We start from the raw sequence: 21,616 nt of genomic DNA, 5'->3' as shown, positions 1-21,616 counted from the left end.
GTTCCTTGTTTGGAGAGAGAGAAAATTCCAATAAAATGTGTGTGTTAAAAATCCTCTCTCCCCATGGAACTTTGCCCAGGCCCACACACCACTAGGAGCTGCCGCATTAAAATACCCATCCAGATATAATAACTTTATAGGTTTATGCATCTTTTGGTCTTATTGGCCCCTCTGAGAGGCAATTCCCATTTTAGAGACAAGGAGCTGTGGCTGGGAAAGCAAGGGCTTCCTCAAGAAGTCCTTCCTCAGGGTCACAGCTGATCTGAGGGTTTAATCAGCTCTTCTGCAGTCTAAGCTCCACCTCTTGGTATCAGAAGGTCTCGCAGTCATGCTGCAGATCCTCTGCTAGGCCTCCTCTGAATTCAGCGGGCTTACTTCTGAGTAAACACATAGAAGATAAAGGAGCCTAGATACCAAGCCTGTCATCACATCCTTTTAGCACTTTTCCACCATCCCGGTTTCTGTGCCAACCCAATCTTAGCAACAACCACAAGGGCTGTTTGGTAATGACTTGGCCTTGGCTTTGCATCCCTCAAATGTGCTTTATTTTGACAATAGTTACTATAAAGCGTAGTACAGTGGTACCTCAGGTTAAGTACTTAATTCGTTATGGAGGTCTGTTCTTAACCTGAAACTGTTCTTAACCTGAAGCACCACTTTAGCTAATGGGGCCTCCTGCTGCTGCCGTGCCGCTGGAGCATGATTTCTGTTCTCATCCTGAAGCAAAGTTCTTAACCTGAGGTACTATTTCTGGGTTAGCAGAGTCTGTAACCTGAAGGGTATGTAACCTGAAGCGTATGTAACCCGAGGTACCACTGTCTTTATCTTATAAAGCATAGTATTTATATAGCACTTTCTTTGCTGACTTGCGTTCAAAGAAATAAGAACTGGCCTGCCAGCCATATCCCTCTGGAAAACTAAAGGAAAGGTGTGAAACTAATGGCATTTCCCCATTGATTGCTCCCAGCACCTGATCCTTAGAGATATACTGCCCCTATACATGGAGGCTCCCTTCAGCTCTCTTGGCTTAGGTTCCTAGCTGTTGATCGACTGGTCTTCCCTGGATTAATCTGCCCCCAGTATATCTGAATTAATATAAGAATGACAAACTGCTTTGAGGGTTAAAAACAAACAAGTTACTGGTTTGTTTTAGTTCTTGTTTTTATTATGTATTTTTTATCTTGTATTTTTATGTTGTGAACTGCCCTGAAATCTACAGGTGAAGGACTAATTAATAATAAGAAGAAGGAATTTTAAAATTTTGTTTCCACTTCCTACCTGTAACTAACAATAATAATATATTTATATGATGCCCATCGACATACAAATTTAATAAATAAAATACTGAAGAAATTGACATTCAATGCTCTTTTTTAAATGTGGTGAGGAGGGAGGGGGTTTATTGGGTTGTTTTTGCTTTTATTTATCTCATATATTTCCTGTTTTTACAGTGTGCTTTTATGTTACTGCGGGTCTAGGGCAGCATGCAAATTTTATAAATAACAATAATTATTATTTAGAAGTTAGGAAATAAATTCCGAACGAGGGTCTCCATCCTCCGACCTCCCGCCCCTCCCTCCCGTCCCGCCCAGCCCAGCAAATTGGACCCCCTTTTAACATGATAATGACTGGGGAAGTCCTGCCTGCAGCCCATAAAAGATCCCCCAGGGGATCGCGGTCGCTTCGGAGATCCAGCCACGCTTCCGAAGGGTCCCACCGTCGCCTCCATTCATGAGCATCCCACTGGCCCTCAATGCCTCTTACCGGGTCTACCCTACAGGGGTGGTGGCCCCCGCTGACATGGGCTACGACGGTTACTACTGGCCCTCGGTGAAGGAGGAGATGGAGCCGGGGAGCTGCTCCGGGGAGTTCCCTGCCCCCGAGGCTGTTAACGGCCCGGAAGGGAAGGGCCCCAGCAATAACCCAGGTAAGCGGATCTCCTAGGAAAACGCGCAAAGGAGGTTGCAGCCCTCTTTGCTGAAGTCTCTTAAAGTCCCTTCACCCAGGAAAGCTGACTCCATTGCACCAGGGTTACCCCAAACATGGGTCTCTAGCTGTTCTTGGGGTACAGTTCCCATCATCCCTGACCACTGGTCCTGCTAGCTAGGGAGGATGGGACTTGTAGTCCAAAAAACAGCTGGAGACTCAAGTTTGGGGAGCCCTGCATTCTCAGTTATGCAAACATTGGGAGCTTCTTGCAGCGAAGGCAAAGCTTGGAATTCGCAAACTGTGAAGCAGAATACAGAACCCGTTTGAATGCAAAAGTTGGGCATTTCTTCCCTCGCTTGGTTTTAATGCACCTTAGCGGGGTTGCTTATTCGGAAGTCGCTTGGGGTTGTCTTGGGCAAGATAAAGCGACTAACAAATTTAGTAAGTAATAATAATGATGATAATTTCGATGGGGGTCCTTAACCGAATTTGGATTGTGGCCTTTTTCCATGATAGGCTTGGGTGGTGTGCACGGCAGTAGGGCGTAGTGGGTAGAGGGGATTGAACCCGGGAGACCGGGGTTCAAAGGCTCGCTTAGCCATGAAGCTCTGGGTTTCATCCCCGGACTCTGCCTACTTCACAAGGTTGTTTTGAAGGATAAAATGTGGAGGTTGGGGAGGGGAGCCATGTGACCACCTAGAACGCTTTGGAGGAAAGCCAGAATAGAAACGCAGTAGAAAAATAAAAATATTTCCTCGGGAGCCCATTTTGCTGACTGCGCAGGGAACAGGTTGCAGGTGCGCAGCCGGATCCTATGCGAAGTTAGGTGCGCGGCGCCTAATTGGGCTAAAAAAAGTTATGGATCTGGATTTCCACGCCAGCGCAAAAAGCCCAGCCCCTGGTGGAGAGGAGGTATTCAAGGAACAATTGTCTGGGTTTGAAACTGCCCCCTTAACTAGGGAGCAAAACCGGGTCAGTGCTAGGAGTTGCTGCCTAGCCAGAGAAACCGCTTTCTGGCCGGAGAAGAATGCGCTCACACATTTAAAGTCCTGTGCTTTAAATCTATGTTGTGGAGGTGGCCGGAAAGTGGCTACCCTTATATCTTGACCTGGATTATTACTGGGCACAAATTGCTCAATTCCCAACATTTTGTGGACTCTAAATGTAAGCGCGTTTTGGGTGTCAACTCGTTAATCCTGTCCTTCCCTCTTGTTACGAACGTGAATTTTGCCGAAGCATTTTGCAAGCCGGTTACATACCAAACAGTGTTTTGCAGAGTCATTTAAGGTATGGTTGTCTTAAGCAAGAATTAAAGCATTGCTTACATCTAGTTCATTAGTGTTCTGCAGTCTAGTGATGCTAATGATAACTGTTAATGGATGGGCGTGGTCTGTTGGTCCTGGAGATGAGCAATGCAATCCTAGCAATGTTTACTCAGGTGTAAGTGCTATTTAATTCACCTGGGCTTAGTCCCATGTTGGTGGAGTTAGGATTTGCAGCCTATTGAAGGTTTCCTTTTATGTTTCTATGTTCAGAGTGTGCAAACTTTCAAATATCACAGGAGGTCTGAGAAGTAGCTATAGTTTGATCTTGCCTGATGCAAAGGTCCTATATAGAAAGTTTGTGTACTGTTTTATAAACTTATTTATCAAACACTTTTTGCATTCTGGCTTTTTAAGCCCCGTTCTGCCCTATTTATCCTTTGCATACTGTGTCTGCTTGATTCCTAGATCTCTCCCCAAGGTCTTCCAGCTCTGGGATATTCACTTATTATACACCAGATTCTGCAACCAGCCCCAACAAGCCGCCCCCCTCCCCAGATCTGACTTCTACTCCCCAGCGGTGCAAGGAGGAAAGTAAAGGAGGCAAGAAGAGCAAGAACCGCACGGCTTTCTCTCAAAGGCAGCTGCAGGTCTTGCACCACAGATTCCAGATGCAGAAATATCTCAGTCCTCAACAGATCCGAGAACTGGCCTCTGCCTTGGGACTCACCTACAAACAAGTAAGTGTTTTGCTGAAGCAGGGCAGGGTCAGGCCGGGAGACCTTTGGCCTGAATTTTTAAAGATTTGCTCTTTGCTGACTTTCCAGAGTCAGAATTCCAGTTGTTCCAACTGGTGGTGGCTCTTACATAAGCTGTCCTGCAGAACAGTCTTGAGATCCACCTTTTCTGTCTTGAGATCCACCTTTAATAATTGTCTGCCACACTTCTGATTGTGTATGCCTCACTTATTTGAGCCTTCCTTCCTTTTCTCCTTCTACAGCTTCCTTTCTTACATAGCTTGCTTTATTCTTTCTTGGTGGCATGCAGAATTGTATTTGTTTGCTTGTGCTTTAACTGCCATGGCTTCTCTGAGCTTCCCTGGGAGTTCTAGTTTGGTGCTGAACTGCAACAAAATGCTGCAGTGCGGGGTTATCTTAATTAGTCATTTAATCTTTTGCTTCCCCATTGCAACAGACTAGTCAAAATTTTGAGTTCTCATTAGGCTGTTTTTGAGGTCCTTCCTATTTTATGCACTGTGACTGCTGTTTGTTTTCCGATATTTAATTTTATTGGGTACTATTATATTCTAATGGGTTATTGAATATTACAGCTGATGCAAGTTGTTTATTTTAAAGTTACGTTTTGTTATTACAGTATGACATTTTTGTATTGGGTCAAATTGTTATAAGGTGTGCAGTCTTTGTTTCTTCTGTCTTGTGTATAGTAATATAGAAAAGCGGTATACAAATCAAAAATTAAATGAAATTGCATGCAAGTAGTGCCAACTTGGTAACAAATCTCCACCTGCACATTGTAATGGAGGGAATGGCCGACTCTCTACTCACCTGCACAGAACTCCCAGAGATCTCTTGAGAAGAAGGAATACCAAGTTCATTCTAAGCCTGTTGTATAAACATGGTCACTGAGTGAGCTTTTTTGCCTTTGTGGCTGACAACGTAAAGATCTGAGTGTGAGTGGTGCAAATACACCTTTGCATGGATTGACTACGAATGAAGGAAGTTGCTTATCTTGTACTGTGTATTTCAGATAAAAACCTGGTTTCAGAATCAGCGGATGAAGTTTAAACGGACCCAGAAGGAAGCTGTGTGGATGAGAAGAGGAATATGCCAACCTCAGGTAATAAGGCGGCCCATCTGATGGAGCAGAACTTCTCCAGCTTCTGACACATTAAGAAGCTCCAGTGTGTTGCCTTTATAGTAGTGCCTGGCCTACAATGTGAGCAATAGGTTGTAGATTCAATCCTTGGCATCTCTAGTAGGGCTGGGGAAAATCCCTGTGAAATCCTGAAAGTGCTGCTGCCAAGCAGTCTAGACAATGAGTGATACTGAGATCCTTAGCTCATCTATCTGTATAAGGCAGCTCCTTATGGTTTAGTCCCCAAATAAACAAGGCTTTCTAAATCCAACCTAGAACCATAGAATTGTAGAGTTGAAAGGGACCGCAAGAGTCATCTAGCCTCACCCCCTGCAAGTCGAGAACCTTTTGCCAAACACAGGGCTTCAACCCACAACCCTGAGATTAAGAGTCCCAAGCTGTACAGACTGAACTATCCCAGCTTGAGCTAAGCCTCCATTTCTAAGCATGGGGAGAGAGGACACAGGTACTTCTCCCCCTTTCATATATTGGCTTCTTCACTGACATGGCTGTCAGCATCAACAAACAAGTATAATGTCCATATATGTATCGCACAAAAAACACAAAGCAGGCCTCAGTATGACAATGGAGCTTTGAAATATTGGTCGAGGGAGTGGCACCGTTACATAGGTAGGGGCGGTGGCAGATATCCTGACATGGACATGTGATCAAAATAGGGTCCCCTCAGCAGCTGTCATGGATGCTTTAGTTGAGATTCCTGCATTGAAGGGTCTTGGACCAGATGACTCGAGGGGGGGGTGTCCCTTCCAACTCTTAAGATTCTATGATTCCAGGGCCGGACTGAGGTTTGATGAGGCCCTAATCTACTGAAGGTAATGGGACCCTTCATATGTCCAGCTGTCCTTTGTCAAGTACAAATTGTCGCTGTTTTTTTGTGTTGGATATATGCTATATGGTAATTTATAGACCTAATAGGTATCTAAAGCCATTTGCACATAACAAAAAATGTATTTTTTCAAAGTAATTGTTGAACTGAAATCCAGAACGGATTAAGTTTGAGAACCAAGGTACCACTGTACAGTGGTAGCTCGGTTTACAAACAGCCTTGTTAATGAACTATTCGGTTTACCTCAGTCTACAAACAGAAATCAATGGTGGAAGGCCTCATTAGGGAAAGCGCGCCTCTGTTTAAGAATGGATATGGTTTAAGAACGGACTTCAGGAACAGATTAAGTTCATAAACCGAGGTACAACTGTATATAGAAATGAGCAAACCAGTGATATTTTAGGCTAGTAGACAGGGCCCATTACTTACATCATAGGAGCCTATGCAACACAAAACACTGTTGCTGTATGTAGGTTTTATTTTATTTGCTTTTTTATCTTATATTTTGGAAATGTACATCCAGGTGTTTTTCCTTTAACTTTTTTGGGGGAGGGGGCCGAGAGAGTGGGGCCCTAAGCTAGAGCTTGTTTAGCTTATACTGTACGTAAATCCGGCACTGTATGATTCCATGAAAAGGCCTGTTCCTAAAAGTCCAGGGGAGTGAGTCTCACACACCCATCTATTCCTGGGTCACTTCTGGGGGCATGAAAATAACTAAACAAACTGGGAGATTTTAAACCTTAGGCTGTCTGTTGGGACTTCACCCACAGTGGCCTCAGACAGACCTGACACAAAGGAAAGACATCTTATCTGTCTAGACACACCATTTTTAATCATTATTTTAATGTGGAGTGTATGTAAGTTTGAAAACAAACACCCTATTCCTTCAGAGCCGGGATGGATGGTCTTATGGAGCGTTTACAGTTCAGGACAATATTTTAATAGAAAATTTGTACAATTTAATATAAAAAGGTGGGAGTTCAGTTAGGTCAAAAGGGTCTGTCTTACATTGAACTATCCTCTGCCATGAACACACAGGGTGGCATCGGGCACACCAATACTGGCCTCCACCCTCAATCTCCAGCTGGGAATGATTTTTGCCTAACTTCCAAAGTTGCCTGAAGGACAACTGAGATAACGGATAATAATTTAATAATAATAAATTATTATTTATAGCCCGCCCATCTGGCTGGGTTTCCCTAGCCACTCTGGACTTCTCCGAACAGAAAATTAAAAACATTATTCTTGACATCTGATGGGAGGGCATTCCACAGGGCAGGTGCCACTACCAAGAAGGCCCTCTGCATGGTTCCCTGTAACCTCACTTCTCGCAGGGAGGGAACCACCAGAAGTCCCTCAAAGCTGGATCTCTGTGTCTGGGCTGAACAATGGGGGTGGAGATGCTCCTTCAGGTATACTGGACCGAGGCTGTTTAGGGCCTTAAAGGTCAGCACGAACACTTTGAATTGTGCTTGGAAACTTACTGGGATGCAATGTGCTTCTGTAGACAGGTGATGTCTCAATGCTAAGCGTTGCTATTTGGGTGTGTGTTGAAACATTGCTACTTTTCTCTTTACAGAACGGTTACCTGGACATAAACCCCAGTTATCACCAAGGATATGCCATCAACGATGCTAGGAATATCCATTCATTGGCCAATGCCTACGAGAACTATGCCAGCAATCCCGTCGGCGTCAACAACCAGGACTATAGCAGCGATCACAGCCAGATCTACGGCAGCCCCCAGGGTCTGTGTCCAGTAGTGGGAGAAGGAGAGGATGGAGGCTTCTTTGGGAAGGCTGCTGGGCCCTGTTATGGCCAACAGGCAATCGGGTACATCAGCCAGCAAAGGATGAACTTCTGTCATGGTTTCTCTGCAAGCCTGGAGTATGCTGCTGTGAAGATGGAGGGTGGCTATCCTTTTCCCAGTGTATCTGCCACTGCACCAGGCACCTCTGTCCTGCAACATTATCAGACAGACCCTCTTGCAAACCCAAGGACACCAGAGCAGCTCTAATTCCCAGACTTTAGGTAGTCTCCCTGCCACCCAGGGCTCTCATTCTTTTACTGCTTTCTCTTCAGATTCTCTTGCTGCAAATAGGAGTCCCGCTCCTATTGTCCCACCTCCTTCACTGGCATCTGTGAGGGATCTTGGCACTTGGAAAAAAAAACCAGAAAATGGGCAGTTTTATTGCTGTCTTCTGACTCGGGGGGCTGTGTGTGTGTGTGTGTGTGTGTGCGTGTGTGTGTGTGTGTGTGTGGCATGTGCGGCTCTGAACTTGGCTTTCTTCAGTTCATCCTGGCTGGCTCCAGGAAAAGGCACTCGATGTGTATGGAAAACCATGTTCACGAAGAGGAATCTGCAAATATTAGAATTAACCATGCTCCCATCTCCCCTTGGTTGTCTGCTGTGTGAGTCACTTCCTCGAGAGCTCAAAATTTGGCTGCCCCTCCCCAACCCAATTTGAAGGCAGCTTCTATTCTTTAAAAAATGGACTCTTTTTGTTTCTTTCCCCATTCTCTTTGATCTTTCATGAAAGATATTGTTTCTTTCCTAACAAGAGAGCATTTACTCTTGCTTCAACTGCCTATCTGTTAAGAGTAGGATGACTTGGGGGTAGAGGACAGAACTTCTGGTTTAAGGTACATCCACTACATGGAAGCAAAGGGGTTGCCTTTCTGACCTATATGACAACCTGCTGCTATTGAACCTGTCCTTCTGCATCTCTTCACTTGAGGAGACCTCCAAAAACATAATGGACAGAGCCAGATATAATCAAGGTGAAAAGTGAGGTTTTCTTTATTTTGGCAGTAAGCACTGCAGGGGGCTCTTTATTTCCCCTTGCACCACAAATCTTCAGGCAATAGCAAGGGATGACCTCTGCAGGTTCTCTCTGATCAGTCCTGGAAGGACTGCATAAACAATCCCACAGTAACCCTCTAGCCAAAGGCTCTCTTAGGTAGGGCTTGGTTGCTGATGGCCAACTTGGAACTTAGTATTACACCCCCCCCATTTTTATTATAAAATATTTCATTTGCCAATATGACAAGACCTATCGTCATAGGGGATCTACTGTAGCTGCCAGAAAAGATGGTGGCTTGTGTGCTTTTTTAATATGACACTGCAGGACACTGTTGATTTTTCCTCTGGCTAGCATTGCTTTTTAAGTCTTACTATGTAGTGATTACTGGAAGGGAAAGGAAACTTCTGCCTCCTATCCAGGCATACTGTGGACCTACATGCTTAGCAGCTGCCTAACTGCCTAGATTAGATTTTCTTTTGGAATGAGGGGAGAGTTAATGGACTTGCCAAATGTTTTTAGTGTTTCATATTCTTGTGGTTCATGTGTTTGCGTACAGAACACACCTGCTTTCTAGTTAACATAGAGTGTTTACTATAATGCTGTCTTATTTTTAATCTGCACAAGGCATTGGTGTTATGATTGGTTAGTAAAAGTGCATCCTGATAACTGTGTTTCTGTTTAGCTTTTTTGTTTGTTTAAATAAGCCATTGGCAAGTATTTGCCGCTGTTATCGTACAAGAACCTTGTGATAAGTACATAACCTTGTTGCCCTAGGAGAAATGTTGCTAGCCAACCAATATTAGTTTTGTTGAGGTTCAGGAAACCCATTTAAGACCCCCAATTAGCCATGATGCCCATAGACTTTCTTTAACTGAAACAGGCTCTGATTTACATTTCCCGATGATTTCATATATTGCTCAGAGCAGCTTGGATTTGGGTTACCTGAGGCTGAAAACTAGTTATCTTCATGCCAATAATAATAATAATAATAATAATAATAATAATAATAATAACAACAACAATAATAATAATAATAATAATAATAATGCAGCCTTCACTCACTCATAGAGAAGCCTATTGCATCTTTCCCAGTACTGGAACATTTTGTCTATTGTAAACCACAGAGCCTAGGGCTTGCTGATCAGAAGTTTGGCGGTTCAAATCCCTGCAAGCTCCCGTTGCTCGGTCCCTACTCCTGCCAACCAAGCAGTTTGAAAGCACGCAGTGCAAGTAGATAAATAGGTACTGCTCAGTCATGCTGGCCACAAGTCCCAGAAGCTGTACGCTGGCTCCCTCGGCCAATAAAGCGAGATGAGCGCCGCAACCCCAGAGTCATCCACGCCTGGAACTAACGGTCAGGGTTCCCTTTACCTTTACCTTTACTCTGCTACATTTCCCCAAATATTTATGAATGAAAGGGTAAGATATCCCTGCCATGCTGCTTAATTATTTGCAATAGTCTGAAAGGTGAATTATACTCTCTCCTTTAGAATTACACCTTTGTGTCTATAAACTGTGGTCTAAGCTACTTTTTGAATCCATCTCTGCCAAAAGAAGGGAACTCACTTTGAAACTTATAGATGGTTCCTAACACCATGGAAGCTGGCAATGATAAACCCAGGAAACTCAACTAAATGCTGGAGAGGTTGCACCAGTACAGGCACATATATCTACATGTGGTGGGAATGTCTCAAAATTCAACACTTTTGGACATCAGTCCTACCAGAAATCTTCAAAACAACAAAAAAAGGTATTAGAAGCAACTCCAGAACTGGCCCTATTAAATATAGACAACAACATGCACTCAAACTACAAAGAACTCCTAAGCCACCTACTCAGCAGTTAGGAGCATCATAACTAGACACTGGAGAGGGACCTGTCAGGAGTGAACATGGGCCACTGGTACCAAGCCATATGGGAAACAGCTACTAGAAAAGCTAAGCAACTAATTGAAATGAGTACAGGGACGAATGAAGGGGATGCCTTCACCCTGTGTGGCTCCCGTTCATTACACACACAGCCCAACAAGACAACAGCATAAAAACCCCTCTCTCTCAGACAAAACTCACTGCAAGCAACCGAATGCTGTACATGCACTATGCAAAAGAAGGAAAAACCATTGCCCCCCCTTTCTCCCACCCCTGCCCACATCTTTCTCCCCACCCCCAACCTTACAATGCCTATGATAGCAATGTCTCATACCAAATGTAACTAACCTGTAGATAGGACTCTTGTAAACTGAAAACAAGAGATGTTATATGTACCTTTGTTATCCATGAAAATCTTTCAATAAGTACAATAAAAAATACACCTTGTTTTGGGTGTGGTACGCAATGCCTGGGCTGAAATTGTACCTAGATGCAAATAGAGCCATTAAAGAACATACATGGGGGACACACATAATGACAACTAAACTAAGATGAGGCAGGTGTCTTGGGATGTTGTTTAGTCGTGTCCGACTCTTCATGACCCCATGGACCAGAGCACCCCAGGCACTCCTGTCTTCCACTGTCTCCCGCAGTTTGGTCAAACTCATGCTGGTAGCTTTGAGAACACTGTCCAACCATGTCCTCTATCGTCCCCTTCTCATTGTGCCCTCAATCTTTTCCAACATCAGGGTCTTTTCCAGGGAGTCTTCTCTTCTCAAGAGGTGGCCAAAGTATTGGATCCTCAGCTTCAGATAGGCAACTGCAATTGGTAAAACTAAGGAAGTTTTCTTTAGGAGTCAGCAACTTGGGTGATGGAAGGAAGGCAAGGTGGTGTGAGAACAACCCCAGGCTTCAGTTTATGACCAGGAGGCCAGGAAGGGATTCTTTTTGCGGGCACACGTGCTAAACCCTGTCTGTGGTGCCTACCCCATTATCCCAAATGATGAGACAAGATACCAGAGTATGGGTTCAAATTGGCCACAACTTTATTGAGCTTCGGAAGTGGGAAACTTGGCACAGGCCTTGGCAGGTAACCCTCTCAGCCTGCCTGGCTGAGGATATGCAGGCAGATGAGGTCCAGTGAGAGGGGACTGCAAAGCACAAACTTACACAGCATGCCCTTCCACCGACCTCGTCCCGGGAGTTTGACCTACATGCCACTGCTCTAGGGCCAGGGACTCCCAGTTTTTGCCCTTTAACAGGCCCTGCAAGCGCCACCGCATGGGGAGGGAGCATGAATGTTAGACTAAACTTGATGTTAGACTAAAGGCTACCTTGCCAAGCAAGGCCTAAAAACCACCAAAGTTGTGACAAAATTGCTACAGGGAATGCAAAATATTAGTCCGTAAAGAAAGAATCATTAAATGGAAGATCACTGACCTAGGCTGAAATTAATAAGACAAGAAATTATTAATTTGAGGGAGGGTGGGTGGGTGATCCTGGAAGGAAGAACAGCAAAAGAGGCTTGGACAATGGAGTCGGCCTCTTTTCTTTTGGCCTTAGGTCCACCCCCGGCCGGCCGTCCATTGTCCTCCCTGGCTGAGGGCGGGTCAAAGGCCAGCTCAAGCAGGTGGGTGGCACCCGCCCAGGTGAGTCCCACTCGGTGCCGCAAACCCCGCCCACCTGTGGGGAAGGGAGGGTGGATATTATAATAATAAAAATAGTGTCCTGCATTTTGCCTTCCCTGGGGTAACTTCTATAGGCTGGGAGTGGATCAGGCCAACCAAAGGCTCATCTAGACTAGCATCCTTTCCTCATGGTGCCCAACCAGAAGGATTGGTGCACTAAAACCCAGGACCATCAATGTTTTGGGGAGTGGCGTCACAGCCAAATACAGCAATGTCCTGTATAATTAAGTGTTCGTATTAAGCACCTTAATATAGGTGTCAGGACAGCAGCGGGGAAAACTTGTTGGAAGCAAAGCAGGTTTCAGAAAAGCCTGCCTTACCCAATGTTTTCCCTAAACAGGAGGGCCTTCTGGGACAGATAGATGGAAAAGGAAAGGCAGAACTGCATACTGTCTTCATGTCACATTAACCCTCATTCTAGATAGGACCAGAGCCACTAGGATGGCAACTGACATCATAGCCAAGAAAAGAGGAAATATATCACAGCGAGGCCGAGAGGGGGATCTTCTTGTCTGGGCAGCCCAGGACCTCCATGCAATCTGCCCAGACTTGCACCTTAGGGAGGTCAATTTGGTGCTTTTAACACAGTGGTTTGGCTTCACCCCTGGGGGCACACTCCACTGTCTCTCGAGACAGATGGATACCAACAATACCAATCAGGTTTCACTTCAGGTAGCAGTGATGGACCTTCATCCACCTCCACAGGCCTCACAAGCTGAAAAGTATCCTCAGTAACATGGCTGGGCAATCTTGCCAAACGTTCATACACAAGAAGGAACAGAAATAGGTTCAGTATTCTATTCCCTCCCAAGCAGCGCTATAGGGGCCTCAGGTGGATGAGGCTCAGTAGAAGAAGAGCCTTGGATACGTTAGTCCTGCACAGAAGGAAGAAGCCCGGTTGCTCTGTGGTGATACTACAGCCAACCATCTTTGGAGAAGTGCAGGAGAACATGACCATTGCAAAAGAGAAGGTCAGGAAGGCAACACTTCCCCATACTTGCCAATCTCCCACATCCTGCTGGGATAGCTCAGTCAGCAGAGCATAGAATTAGAGTTGGGAGGGGTCACAAGGGTCATCTAGTCCAACCCCCTGCAATGCATGAGACTCTTAATTTCAGGGTTGTGGGTTCAAGCCCCACGTTGAGCAAAATATTCCTGCATTGCAGGGGGTTGGACTAGGTGAGCCTTGTGGCCCTTTCTACAAATATATGATTCTATCCCATTGTTCTAGGCAACGCCTCCTCCCCCCTCTTGCTGCTGCATCGCTCCATGTCACAGAACCACAATGGTTGACTCCAGAATTGGCCAAGCTGTAAATGCGGAATTTGGCAGGCCTCTTAAATCTGAACATGATTTATTTTTTATTATCTATTACGATGTTTACTGTAGTGACTTTATCTCACTTGGAGCGCTACTTGGGCAGAGAACACAACTTGTTTCCCCTGATAATTTTAAGGTGGGTTTGTGGGGGTTTTTGTAAACCCATTTGAAGTTTTAGCACAGCCAAGTGGTATATAAATACTATACAATAAATAAAATAATTTAACCTCTTAGTCTAATGATGCTCCTTTCGCTTGCCCACCTGCTCCACAAATTGCCGCAGTTTTGCAGGTAACATTGCCCCACCCTACAATATGCAAGAGGAACATTAACTGTGAACCCCCAAAACCAAACCAGAGACAAACTGTGTGCAATGAAATTCACCTCCCAGTGCAAATTGTTTCACTGCAGGGGAAGAAAATTTTGCATTTCTTCTCTCAGTGCTCAGGAGGGGGCATTGCCCCCTCTGGCTATGTCTGCTCTTTCAGGAAACCTTGGACCAAAGATGTTGATTGAATGAATCGCCAGTCATCTTGCTTGCCTTGTTGTCAACAAGAGGGCAGCCTATGCTAATTCTTTGGCACTTTTCTGTCCTCCTGCATTAGGGGATGAAATTCTGCATGATAAATGGCAAAATCCCTGACTTAAATTTGGGAGATATCACTTCAGGGCTTCAGCTCCAGTAAGCTCCCTTCCTTCCTTGGCATCTAGATAACCTTACCTATCAACTCTATAGGGGGGGCCTTAGACCTTGCTCTTTTCTGTCTCACCCTCAACCCCCAAAATATGGGGATAATACTATATAGCTTCTTATAAGAGCCAACATGTTGACGTATGTAGGGACCTTCTGACACTATATAAATGCCAAGTATGATTTTAAAATATCTGAGCAGTGTACTTTGCAAAAGTGACAAGAAACACCATTCTAGGGTGCATTCTAAGAGCAAACACCTGCAAATTATACAGCCACCTTTGTGTAGAAACCACACTTTTTATATATGCATTTTCATTGAAAGTTTTCAACACATAATTAAAACCAAACTAATACAAATAAAAATAGAGAAGAAAAGGAAAAGGAAATAAAACAAAAAAGAAAGAAAAAACAAAGAGAGAAAATAGGAGAAAGGAGAAAGGGAAATAAAATACAGAGGGGTGAATATTAATCCTTATCTCACACAGAAGAGGGTGAAGCCTCCCAGCTTTCACCAGGGAGCTTCTAAGATATCACAGTTTTAACACCTGTATGTGTTGTTTTTTAAAAAAAGGATTGTTTCTAAGGTAAGACAGAACTTGGTTGCAATCAAATGTGTGCTAAAAAATAAATTCCAGAGAGGTTTGCACACTTAACTTCACAACAGAGACACCCTGGGAAATATGCAGTTTTCTGAATTTCGTAGAAATCGATCTGACAGAATAGAGAGGCAACGTTTTATTATATATGAAATCTGGGTTTCTCCAAACTCATAAATTTTAGCCGTGTGTGTGTGTGTGTGTGTGTGTGTGTGTAACAGAAAGGAATTACTTTCACTTGATTTCTACAACTATAGCTGTCTGTTGCAGTAAATATACACACATACACGTTGTTATTATTATTATTATTATTATTATTATTATTTTATTATTATTCTGCATACATATTTGAGAGCAACCCTTTCCTTCGAGTAAACCTGGATAGGAATTCTTATCTGACAGAGCCCTAGTTGAAACTGAAGGATTGTCTTTATTGCAGATTAGTCAAATCAGAAGACTTCTGTCTCTGGTCCCAATATCATGCCAATCATCAGCAGGTTACTCGAGAGAATTCAGCCTTTGGTAAAAATAAAACATAAAAAAAATAATGATGAGTTTCCTCTTTTTGCTCCTACTGACCCCTCCCACTGTGTCGTGTCTGGGAAACACTAGCAATACTGAAGGTTGTCTTGCGTTAAGATTCCAAATGGTAGCTGCATGCATTTGCAATGCAACATCGTTTGCAGCTGCAATTTGGAATTCTAATGCAAGACAACCTCCCGTGGTAATCCACTGGTAATCCACTCTGCTTTCAATGCAGTGCAGGACACATCATTGCCAGTGAATGGATATAGTATACAGTGGTACCTCGGGTTAAGTACTTAATTCGTTCCGGAGGTCCGTTCTTAACCTGAAACTGTTCTTAACCTGAAGCACCACTTTAGCTAATGGGGCCTCCTGCTGCCGCCGTGCCACCGGAGCACGATTTCTGTACTTACCCTGAAGCAAAGTTCTTAACCGCACTATTTCTGGGTTAGCGGAGTGTGTAACCTGAAGCGTATGTAACCTGAAGCATATGTAACCCGAGGTACCACTGTATTACTACAGCAGAGAGAGACACACAAAGTGAGAGAGAACATTATAACTGCTTGAGCCTGTTAGGGTAGGCTTCGAGAGATGCACACCCTACAGTATTTCACATATGCAAGAGTGTAACTTGTAAAAATTTCTGTTTTAAAAAACTATTATCCTGAAAAAGAAAAAAAACCCGTTTCCAAATCCAAACAATTAGGACTTCCTTTTGTTTTCTACATTATCGATGGCTCTCGTTATCTATTATTTTCCCAAATGGACTAAAACGCTTACCTTCACCTGGTGACAAAATCCTGAAATTACAGCTTCTTTCTTCCCACTCCCTGTTTGCTGCCATCTGGTGAACGGAACTATACCGTCAGGTACACAAATATGCTCACCCCCTGCCCCAGTCAGGACCTCCAGCTTTACTTAGATTAATGCTCTCTTTTTTTGGTCTTCTCACTGTGCAGAAGTGAGAGCTGCTCATAGAATGTAATAGAAAAATGCAGGAATATAGCCCAACTGTGAAAGGGCAAAAGTGCCCCACCACCCCATCAGAAACAAAGAGGACAGGATCTTTCTCTAAGCCAGTATTGTTTTTTGTCAACAATGTGATTAATTTAAAATGCAACACATTTAAAAGAGCAACAGAAGGCTTCTACATTCAGCTGAGCACTGAATTTGGGCTGTGAGATCCAAAGGGGCAATTTACAAGTAACTTGACTTTGCTGCATCTCAAAGAGTATTTCGGGCTGGAAATCCAAACTAGCCTCAGTGCATGGAGTTACTTTTTCAGTAAAAGCATGACTTCATTAGTCATTACTTCCTTGCAGTAAAAGCAACCCCACACTCTTCTAACCACAGGGACCCTCGTTGAAATAAGGAATAGTTGTATGTGCATAGTGCATTAAAAGTAGGAATAGAAATTGAGGTGGGGAAAATCCATCACATCTTTTACAAAAATAGACCAGCCTTAGAAAGGTGCACAATTTAGAAGAGGGAAATGCCTTTTTATTGTTGCTTTTATTAAACAATGGAGAGTCTGGATCCCCCTTGACAATTGAGCCTTGCTTTAAACTCCCTACTCCCTTGCCTGCCACTCTGCTTCTGCCACCTGGTGACAAAATCCTGTAATTACTGTTTCTTTCTTCCCACTCCCTGTTCGCTGACATCTGGTGAATGGAACCAAACAGCCACTCCAATTTGAACCTTTTCAAGACTCCCATGAGAGGTGGTGGACTCTCCTTCCTTGGAGGTTTCTAAGCAGAGGTTGGATAACCATCTGTCATGGATACTTCAGCTGAAATTCCTGCATTCTGAGACTTTTCTCTCCACTGCACTTAATAATGCAATTGCTCCAGCTCTTTTGTTCTTTGCTGCTGTCAATGGACTGCCCTGCTTACAGGAGCTCATGAGAATGCAAAGATGAACACAAATTTAAAAAACCATCCTAACACATCTGACTAGTAGTGGAACACACTGGACATAAATTGGCATGTTCCAGGGCTGTGCTAATGGCACCACTGTGGCTTGTAAAAAAAAAAAAAAAGAAAGCATTTAAAAGTCAGCGAAAGCAAAGGGCAAAGGTGACTGAGGGTTCTCCCATTCCGCTTCTGATAAGTTTCCCGTTTGACCCTCTGCCCCCAAAATCCCACAGCAAAATTGAAGACTGTAACCCTATACAAAGGTAAAGGTAAAGGGACCCCTGACCGTTAGGTCCAGTCGCGGATGACTCTGGGGTTGTGGCACTCATCGCGGTGGGGCTTACTTCTGAACACACACACATGGGAAGATGCTATGAGCTATTTTTCACCTCAGATGGAAGATTTCCACAAAATACTAAACTACGCAGCACTGTAATAACTCAAGATCTCCCAGCTTCTCACTAACAGTATTACAAAATACTTATTCAAGCACACATACTGTAGGAAAGGGGAAGCTTGGGGAAAAGTCAAGAGAATAACAAACCCTATACAGTGGTACCTCGGGTTACATACGCTTCAGGTTACACACTCCACTAAGCCAAAAATAGTGCTTCAGGTTAAGAACCTTGCTTCCGGATAAGAACAGAAATTGGGCTCTGGCGGCGTGGCGGCAGCAGGAGGACCCATTAGCTAAAGTGGTGCTTCAGGTTAAGAACAGTTTCAGGTTAAGTACGGACCTCCGGAACGAATTAAGTACTTAGCCCGAGGTACCACTGTACATCTTCAGAATAAGTTTTGGACAGAGCTCCTGTGGAGGTACAGCTCCTGAAAAATTAAATATGAAGAACTGAAAGGGAGAGGGAATCAAAGAAAATTTCAAGAGAATGGGTGCTTCTTTTTTTTACTCATTTATTCACCATACCTGGCTGAGTCTACATGAACAATACAGTGAAAATCAGGATCCTAGAAGAAAACAGACCATGTTCCTAATGGATCTTTTTCTTTGTTCCACCATCTCCAAAGGGAGATGATAAACTACAGCCACCAAGGCACATCAAGGATGTCAATTTCCCTGACTCTCCCTTTCTGTTTGCTGGATCTGCTCCTCTGTCAGGACAACAGGCTTGTATTTCTGGTCAAAAAGTTTCTCGTTGGCTTCCGAATGGAGGTTATGGAAAGAAATTGTCCTGAGATGCTCTGGCAGGTGTTGAAATTCCTCCTCGTTAATGTCCGGATCCCGCATTTTGGAGTGCAGAACCCACCAGCGCCCCCAGAAGCCCACATCGAGGACTTGGCTGGGAACCTCCATCCAGCGTGGCTTCAGGTACTTGCAGTGCGCCTGGTAGAGATCTGCTCCCGCGTCAAAAGGAGCCTCGTAGACGAGGGAGAAGAAGAGCAGGCTCTGGAAGCGCAGCTGGCCCCGGTTCCTCAGCTTCGTCAGCCGCTGGACGTGCCCTTCTGAGCTGCTGCTGCGGGTCCAGGGCGAAAGCAAGAGGAGGGTGCCCGAGGCTTCCAGGAGGCTGGCCTCAAAGGAAGACTCACAGGGGCTGCGGAGGCTGCAGCTCACTGCTCCGGCCAGCAGGGAGAGGTAGAGCCCAGCTTTCCCCGGCCGCTGCCTGACACCCAGAACAACCTCTTTGCAGGCTTCGGCATAGTCATGCAGGAGGCTCTTGCACCACAAAGCTGTGGAGGGGGGGGGAGGCGGGAAAGAAGAAAATAGGGATGGTAAGAACAGACGAAGAGCCTGCTGGATCAGGCCAACGGCTTGCTCAACTAGTCCTGCATCCAGGTCTCACAGTGGCTAAACCAGATGCTTCTTGTGGGAAACCAGTGACTAGGATTTGAGGACAAGAACCACTATCCCCATGCCAAGGTTTCCAGCTGTGGAGGTACAGCACAACCATCATTGCTAGTACCCGGCCTACGCGGGGGGGGGGGGGGAATTAGGTCACTTGCCTTGGGACTCGGTGGGCTAAGCTGGCCAGAGGAGCCCCTCAGGGGCCTGCTGGTCTCATGCTGTCATGGCACGAACACCCCATGCCTCCCAGCTGACTGGGGTCTCCCACTCCAGGCCTCTGAAACACTCTGCATGGGCATGGCTAGTAGCCTTGGCTGATAGCCTTGTGGTTGTTTTATTTATGTATTTATTTCGTAAGGCTTATACACCTCTTGATTGTAAAAACCCTCACTTTGCGAAAAAACAAAACAGTAAAATTGAGAAAAATTCACAACCCTGCTTTAAAAGATGCAAAAACGGAAGTACAGCGGTACCTCGGGTTACAGACACTTTAGGTTAAAGACGCTTCAGGTTACAGACTCCGCTAACCCAGAAATAGTACCTTGGGTTAGGAACTTTGCTTCAGGATGAGAACAGAAATCGCACCGCTGCAGCACAGCAGCAGCAGGAGACCCCATTAGCTAAAGTGGTACCTCAGGTAAAGAACAGGTTCAGGTTAAGAACAGACCTCCAGAACAAATTAAGTTCTTAACCCAAGGTACCACTGTACTAAAAGTGGTGAGTTGATTTGACTTTCTAACCACCTGGATGTCTCAACAGGAATGTTTTTAGCATGTCCTAATAATAATAATAATAATAATAATAATAATAATAATAATAGAGTACAGTGATCTCAATAGGCAGGGAGTTCCAAAGCACAGGTGCTGCCACACTGAACGACCATGTTCTTACGAACGCAGAACAGGCATTACGTGGCACCTTGAAGGAGTGCCAGTTCCACTGACTGAAATGCAGAGTGGACACCTGTGGGGTAAGGCGATCTGTAGGTAAAGCGGCCCCAACTTGTTATGGATTTTATATGCTAATAGCAACACCTTGAACCTGGCCTGGCAGCCAATCAGCAACCAGTGCAAACCTCCCGAGCACTGATGCTCCTCCATGCCATGCAGGTCATATAGTGAATCGTGAACCAGGCCAAAATTTGGCATCCTTCATGACTTTGAATTGGTACCTATATGAATACAGTGGTACCTCAGGTTAAGTACTTAATTCGTTCTGGAGCACCACTGAAGCACCACTTTAGCTAATGGAGCCTCCTGCTGCTGCCGCGCCGCCAGAGCACGATATCTGTTCTCATCCTGAAGCAAAGTTCTTAACCTGAGGTACTATTTCTGGGTTAGCGGAGTCTGTAACCTGAAGCGTATGAAACCCGAGGTACCACTATATAGGTTTCATTATGATTACAGGGATTATTATTGTGGTCATTTTGTGTCCCCCTCGTCCGGGGCCAGATTTAGGTTTGATGAGGCCCTAAGCTAATGGGCCCTTTATATGTCCAGCTGTCCTTTGTCAACAACAAATTGTCACTGTTTTTGTGTTACATATATGCTATATGGCAATTTATGGACCTAATAGGTATCTAAAGCCATTTGCATATGTCGCCAGTCCATGCAGAATGTAGGCACCCTATATATAGAAATGAGCAAATCAGTGATATTTTAGGGAGCAGGCGGGGCCCATGACTTACATCATAGGAGCCTACACAACACAAAACACTGTTGCTGTATGTAGGTTTTATTTTATTTGTTTTTTATCTTATATTTTGGAAATGTACATTCAGGTTTTTTTTCCTTTAATTTTTTGGGGGCCCTAAGCTAGAGCTTGTTTAGCTTAAACGTAAATCCAGCACGCCCTCGTCTCAGCGCTCTGTGCGGGACAACAGTCCGCACCCCCTTTAATCCGGCGCTGCTCCTTGATTGTCTCTAGTCCTCTTTGGGAGAGAGTTCCATAAACCTGACTCTGATTAAGAGGAACCTGCAGCTGCGTCAGCTCCGCGCCGGGAGGAAGGAAAAGGCGGCGGCCCCGGGCCGAGGCAAAGCGCGCCATAGAAGGGCACCCGCCTCCTCCTCCCAGTGGGAAGCATGCAGGGGGGCGGCGGCGAACCTCTCCCTCCTTCCCCGCCCGTCCCTCGGGGTGAGGTCTGAGGAAGCGGCCGGCGCTCAGGGCTCGAGCCCAGGCCTCCCCTTCAGCCACCCGCTCGCCCGCCCGCCCGCCTCACCTATGCGGCCGGTGCGCAGCCGCCCCCAAAGGCGCCTCTTCTCCGGGCTCGGAGGATCCGCCATCGCCGGCCTTTTCTGGCAGGACCGCGAAGCCGGACGTTAAAGCGCGACGGACCAGCTCAGCGGAGACCGGAAGGAGGAAGAGGTGAGGCGCAGGAACTCATAGAGATAGGAAACCTCTAGACTGGCTTTTTTTTAGTATTGTTTTGTTCTCTGTGTAGTTTATACAAAAAGCGCCGTGTGATTCTAGGACAAAAGGGCGGTTTATATATTAAATT

General features: G+C 45.1%; 2 protein-coding genes across 2 annotated transcripts; one reads left to right on the top strand and one right to left on the bottom strand.

Moving 5' to 3' along the window:
- The first annotated feature begins 1,681 nt into the window (after positions 1 to 1,681).
- On the top strand, positions 1,682 to 9,594 carry LOC308576848 (homeobox protein NANOG-like). The gene is made up of 4 exons (XM_081176859.1): positions 1,682 to 1,927; positions 3,660 to 3,931; positions 4,959 to 5,048; positions 7,493 to 9,594. Exons 1-4 carry the CDS (start codon positions 1,732 to 1,734, stop codon positions 7,928 to 7,930), a joined length of 996 nt encoding a protein of 331 aa, XP_081032985.1. The 5' UTR covers positions 1,682 to 1,731; the 3' UTR covers positions 7,931 to 9,594.
- Positions 9,595 to 18,213: 8,619 nt separating this feature from the next.
- TIMM29 (translocase of inner mitochondrial membrane 29) lies at positions 18,214 to 21,492 on the bottom strand. The gene is made up of 2 exons (XM_081177024.1): positions 21,338 to 21,492; positions 18,214 to 19,004 (listed from the first exon to the last, which is right to left on the bottom strand). The coding sequence occupies exons 1-2, from the start codon at positions 21,399 to 21,401 to the stop codon at positions 18,385 to 18,387; spliced, it is 684 nt and encodes a 227-aa protein (XP_081033150.1). The 5' UTR covers positions 21,402 to 21,492; the 3' UTR covers positions 18,214 to 18,384.
- Between the last annotated feature and the right edge of the window lie 124 nt (positions 21,493 to 21,616).

This window comes from Podarcis bocagei (genome assembly GCF_964188305.1).
Source record: "Podarcis bocagei genome assembly, chromosome: 17".
Classification (NCBI taxonomy): Eukaryota; Metazoa; Chordata; class Lepidosauria; order Squamata; family Lacertidae; genus Podarcis; species Podarcis bocagei.
The sequence above is the reverse complement of the archived record's forward strand: the minus strand, read 5'-3'. Positions and strand labels throughout refer to the sequence as shown.